The 4,614-nt window shown below is 52.5% G+C and overlaps 1 protein-coding gene across 4 annotated transcripts in view; it reads left to right on the forward strand.

Moving 5' to 3' along the window:
• Positions 1-4,339, forward strand: part of PALM (paralemmin) — a 45,248-nt gene extending 40,909 nt beyond the window's left edge. For all 4 annotated transcript variants that reach the window (XM_015564620.1, XM_006764776.2, XM_006764777.2 and 1 more), the window contains one exon: positions 3,338-4,339. In XM_015564620.1, the coding sequence (XP_015420106.1) occupies positions 3,338-3,870 (533 nt within the window). In that variant the 3' untranslated portion in view covers positions 3,871-4,339. The remainder of the gene's footprint in view (positions 1-3,337) is intronic.
• The last annotated feature ends 275 nt before the right edge of the window (positions 4,340-4,614 follow it).

A 4,614-nucleotide genomic window follows, 5' to 3' on the forward strand; every position in this document is an offset into this window, starting at 1 on the left:
CCCCCTGGTGCTGGGAGGGGAACAGGCTGTGGGAGACACCCAACTAGGAAGACTAGAATACGGAGGAGCAGGGGAGCTGGGGCAAAAGGCCTAAGTCTGTGTGTGTGTGTGTGTATGTGTGTGAATATAATTCATATACCATCAAATTCACTCTTATTTAAATAAGAAACATGTTTGTTTAAACTGTATACTCCATCAGTATTTCCAGAGCAGTTTCTTTTTTTTTTTTAAGTATATTTTATTGACTTCAGAGAGAGGAAGAGAGGAGAGAGAGAGAGAGAGAATCATTGATCAGCTGCCTCTTGCACACCCCCTTCTGGGGATTGATCCCTGCAACCCAGGCATGTGCCCTTACTGGGAATTGAACCGCAGCCTCCTGGTTCATAGATTGATGCTCAACCAGTAAGCCACCCGGTCAGGCCATAAACATCTTTGTTCACTTTTGGCATGAGCGGTAGGATATACCTAAAGGATCCTGGGGAGGGGGAGTTCTGACAACATTTTTGTGATACTAGTAAAATAAAATAAATCCACTTTAGTAAACAAAATATGTTTTAAGAAGACATGTTAAAAGGTACATTAAAAAATCAAGCAGCACTCACTTTGGCAGCACATATACTAAAAAAAAATTTTTTTAAATTGGACTCATACAGAGAAGATTATGGCCCCTGTGCAAGGATGACACACAAATTTGTGAAGCATTCCATATTTTATTTATATATAATCTCAAGGCAAACATTAGCTTTCTTGATGGAAGGGAGCTCACAGGACCAGTCCCCTGAGTCAAGTATAAGGTGAATACAATTCAGCTTGAGAGCCCATTAGCACATCCACAAACATTTCCTTGTAAGGAAATGATAGAAGGTGCTCAGTGCACAATTCTGTGGGTTTGGGTGTGTTCACCACGTTGTACACCCTCACTAGCTACTTCCAGAACATTTTTGTTCCCCAAATAAAACCCCATCATTCCCCCCCACCCCCATCCCTACCCCCTAGCCCTTAACGACACTGACCCGCTTCCTGTCCTGGACATTTCACACAAATGGGATCGCACGCTGCGTGGCTTCTCTTGCCAAGCGTCATGTTTTTAGGGTCCATCCATGTTCGCATCTTATGACTGGATTGTATTCCGTTGTTTGCATGGACCACATTATGTTTATCCCGCCATCTGTGGATGGGCATTTAGGTTATTTCCACCTTATGGTTTTATAAGTTTGTGTGAGTGAATGTTCCATTTTTCTTGGGCAGATACCTAGGAGTGGAATTGCTGGGTCATATGGGGACTCTTTAACCGCATGAGGAATTGCCGGGGTGTTTTCCACGGTGGCTGTACCATGTTATTTTCCCACCAGCAGCGCATGAGGGGTCCAATTTCTCCGCATCCTTGACATGTTAATGTGGAGTTTTTCTTTGTTAGTATAGCCATCCCGTTGGATGTGAAGTGACATTCCACTGTGGTTTTGATTTCCAAAGCCTCATGTTCTTAGTTGTTATTTGAGTCTCTGGGGTGCCCAGAGTGCTGTTATGGGGGTCCTGCTGTAGCCCAGCTCTGCTGTGCTTCTGCAGCGGTCGCCATCCGGTGGTCCGTGAGGTCCGAAAGGTTGGCGACCACTGCTTTAGAGCACAGACCCAGGTAGGATTCTGGTCCAGTTCTCATCAGCTGTGTGGTCTCGGCAGAAATGACCGCCTGAGGCTGAGTGGCAGTGATTTCTGTGCTGGCAGAAGGTCCTCACCATGGCCCCTCTGCCCGGCCCGGCCCCGCCCCTGGGGAGTCAGGACCCTCCAGACTGGACTCTGGTTGCTTAGCAATGGGAAGGTGATCCACTTCCATGGCAGCCGAGGGCTCAGATTCCTATCTTGGGGCAGTGGCCATTGGGAAATGCTCAGCCTGATTCTGTATTACCTGGGCATACCCATCCTCTGGGCCTCCAGCTCAAAGTCACTTTGAGGCCCTGAAGCGTAGACACCCCCCCACCACCACCACCCCCCGAAACTGAAAGTTGAGAGCACTTTCCTTCTGGCCAGAAGCCAGAAATCGGAGCCCTGACCCTTGGCCAGGGAGGAGTGAGTCCTCAGGCTCTGTAAGCCCCTCCCTCCTCCCCAGGCAGCCAGGCAGCCGTGCTTCTAGGGCTGTGATCCGGGGCTGGCGTCAAGCTGTGGCCGAGACTCCTCTCGGTGCTGAAACCCCATCCTTAGAGACTGCAACACAGTTCAGTGAGCGACAGATCAGAGAGACACGGAGCAGGACGGTTGGAGAGATTTTGAAAATGCATTTAACAGATTGATGGCGGGGCGTTGGGGGAAAAAGATTGACTGCAGGAGTAAAACTCTGCCCCGTGGAGAATGAATGTTCTTGTCAAATACAGGTAAAGCATTTTCAGAAAGTGGCCTGTTCTGAACTGCAAAGGTGTCTGTACTATCTTATGCTCCGTATCCCCAGACCACAGTCCCTCACTCCCCAATGGTTAAAAACATCTTTTGTAATAAATCTTGGCTTAGAGAGACAATCAGTCAAAATGGAGGTTATAAAGATATTTAAACTTGAAAAAGGACAGAGTAATTTAATACATGGGCTGCAGCCAAAGCTGAACTCAGAGGAGAGGAATAGCCTTTGGGCATTTACAGGAAAACAAGAAAGACTGGGTGAATGAACTAAAATTAATTCAGGATCAACCACATACACCAGAGGAAGGAAGGAAGGAAGGATCCCTGCAACTCCTCGGGGCCAGGAAACCGACCTGGACCAGGGTCAGGGTCCACCTTACAGCTGTGTCGCCTCCTCCTAATTACTTCCCTTCTCTGAGCTTCTGTTTCTACCATCTTCTCAATAGAAAACAAAACAAAAACCAGAAGCACAAATAGTTTAAAATGCCAGACAATAACATCCCAGTTCATTGAATTCCAGTCTTTCTTTGTTTATAACAAGTGCTTTTGTGGCCAGGAATTTTCCTGTGTACTCCAGTTTGGCTGTGCCCACAGATCCCAACAGGGAGCTTAGATGTCCGTCTAATTTGGTTTATGGTTTTCTCTCTTTTAAAAATATATATTTTTATGATTTCAGAGAGGACGGGAGAGGGAGAGAGAGAGACAGAAACATCAGTGATGAGAATCATTGATCCGCTGCCTCCTGCACGCCCCCTACTGGAGATCGAGCCTGCAACCTGGGCATGTGCCCTGACAGGAATCGAACCGTGACCTCCTGGCTCAGAGGTCAATGCCCAACCACTGAGCCACACCGGCCGGGCTATGATTTTCTCTTTAGCCTGGAGTGTGGCTCGCAGGCCTGCCAGGCCTTCCCTCCGGTCTCAGGTCTCACTGTCTCTCTTCACCCCGCCAGTGGTCCATGCCGTGGACGGCACCGCAGTGAACGGGATCCAGCCACTGAGCTCCTCCGAGGTGGACGATCTCATCCACAAGGCAGATGAAGTCACGCTGAGTGAGGCAGGGCCCGTGGCTGGGGCAGCAGAGACCGGGGGGACGTCGGAAGAGGCCGTCCGGACCACCACACCCTCCAGGCGGGAGATCACCGGAGTCCAGGCGCAGCCTGGCGAGGCCACTTCCGGCCCACCGGGCATCCAGCCTGGCCAGGAGCCCCCGGTCACCATGATCTTCATGGGGTACCAGAATGTGGAGGATGAGGCAGAAAGCCAGAAAGTGCTGGGGCTGCAGGACACCATCACGGCGGAGCTGGTGGTCATCGGGGATGAGGCCGAGCCCAAGGAGGCCGCCCCACCCAACGGCAGTGCGGCCGAGCCCCCGACCACCTCAGGCTCCAGGGAGGAGAACCAGGTGGGGCCCGAGGCCCCTGCCAGCGACACCCAGGACCTTGACATGAAGAAGCAGCGTTGTAAATGCTGCTCCATCATGTGAGCCGCAGGCCCCAGACCCCGGCCCCACCCTCCACACCACAGAGACCCACAGCCCGGCCCCAGGGCCTGCCCACCCTCCACCCACAGTCATGGACCCCAGGACATGCTATGTTGTCACATCTTCCTTCTGAGAACAGGAAAGAGAGGGTCAGGGGTCCCGTGCCCATTCCCACCCCGACACACCCTAAACCACTGAGCTGTGTGCCTGGTAGGACAGAGACACGGACAGACCCACTTCTCCCAAGACGAGGATCCCCCACGTGTCACGGCAGCTCCACAGACGGGCTTTTGCCCACAGAGTTCCTGGCTGGTGGAACCCAGGCCTCTGTGCCGCCCCAGGCAAGCCCGCTACCCTCCGGGCCTCCTGCCCGTGCCTTTCTGCCGCCTCCGGTGAGGTCTCCGAGGGGACATCGCAGAGAGGGACTGGAGAGCCAGGGGTCCTGGGCGCCTTTTCTGTCCCCACTCAGCCCCTGGAAGTATAGGACAGAGACAGGGACAGACCCACTTTTCCCAAAACAAAGATCCCCCACATGTCAAGGCAGCTCCATGGATGGGCTTTTGCCCACAGACTTCCTGGCTGGTGGGACCCAGGCCTCTGTGCCGCCCCAGGCAAGCCCACTACCCTCCGGACCTCCTGCCTGTGCCTTTCTTCTGCCTCCAGTGAGGTCTCCAAGGGGACATCGTAGAGAGGGACTGGAGAGCCGGGGTCCTGAGCGCCTTTTCTGTCCCCACTCAGCCCCTGGAA

The sequence above is a fragment of the Myotis davidii genome, unplaced genomic scaffold (genome assembly GCF_000327345.1).
Source record: "Myotis davidii unplaced genomic scaffold, ASM32734v1 scaffold198, whole genome shotgun sequence".
NCBI lineage: Eukaryota > Metazoa > Chordata > Mammalia > Chiroptera > Vespertilionidae > Myotis > Myotis davidii.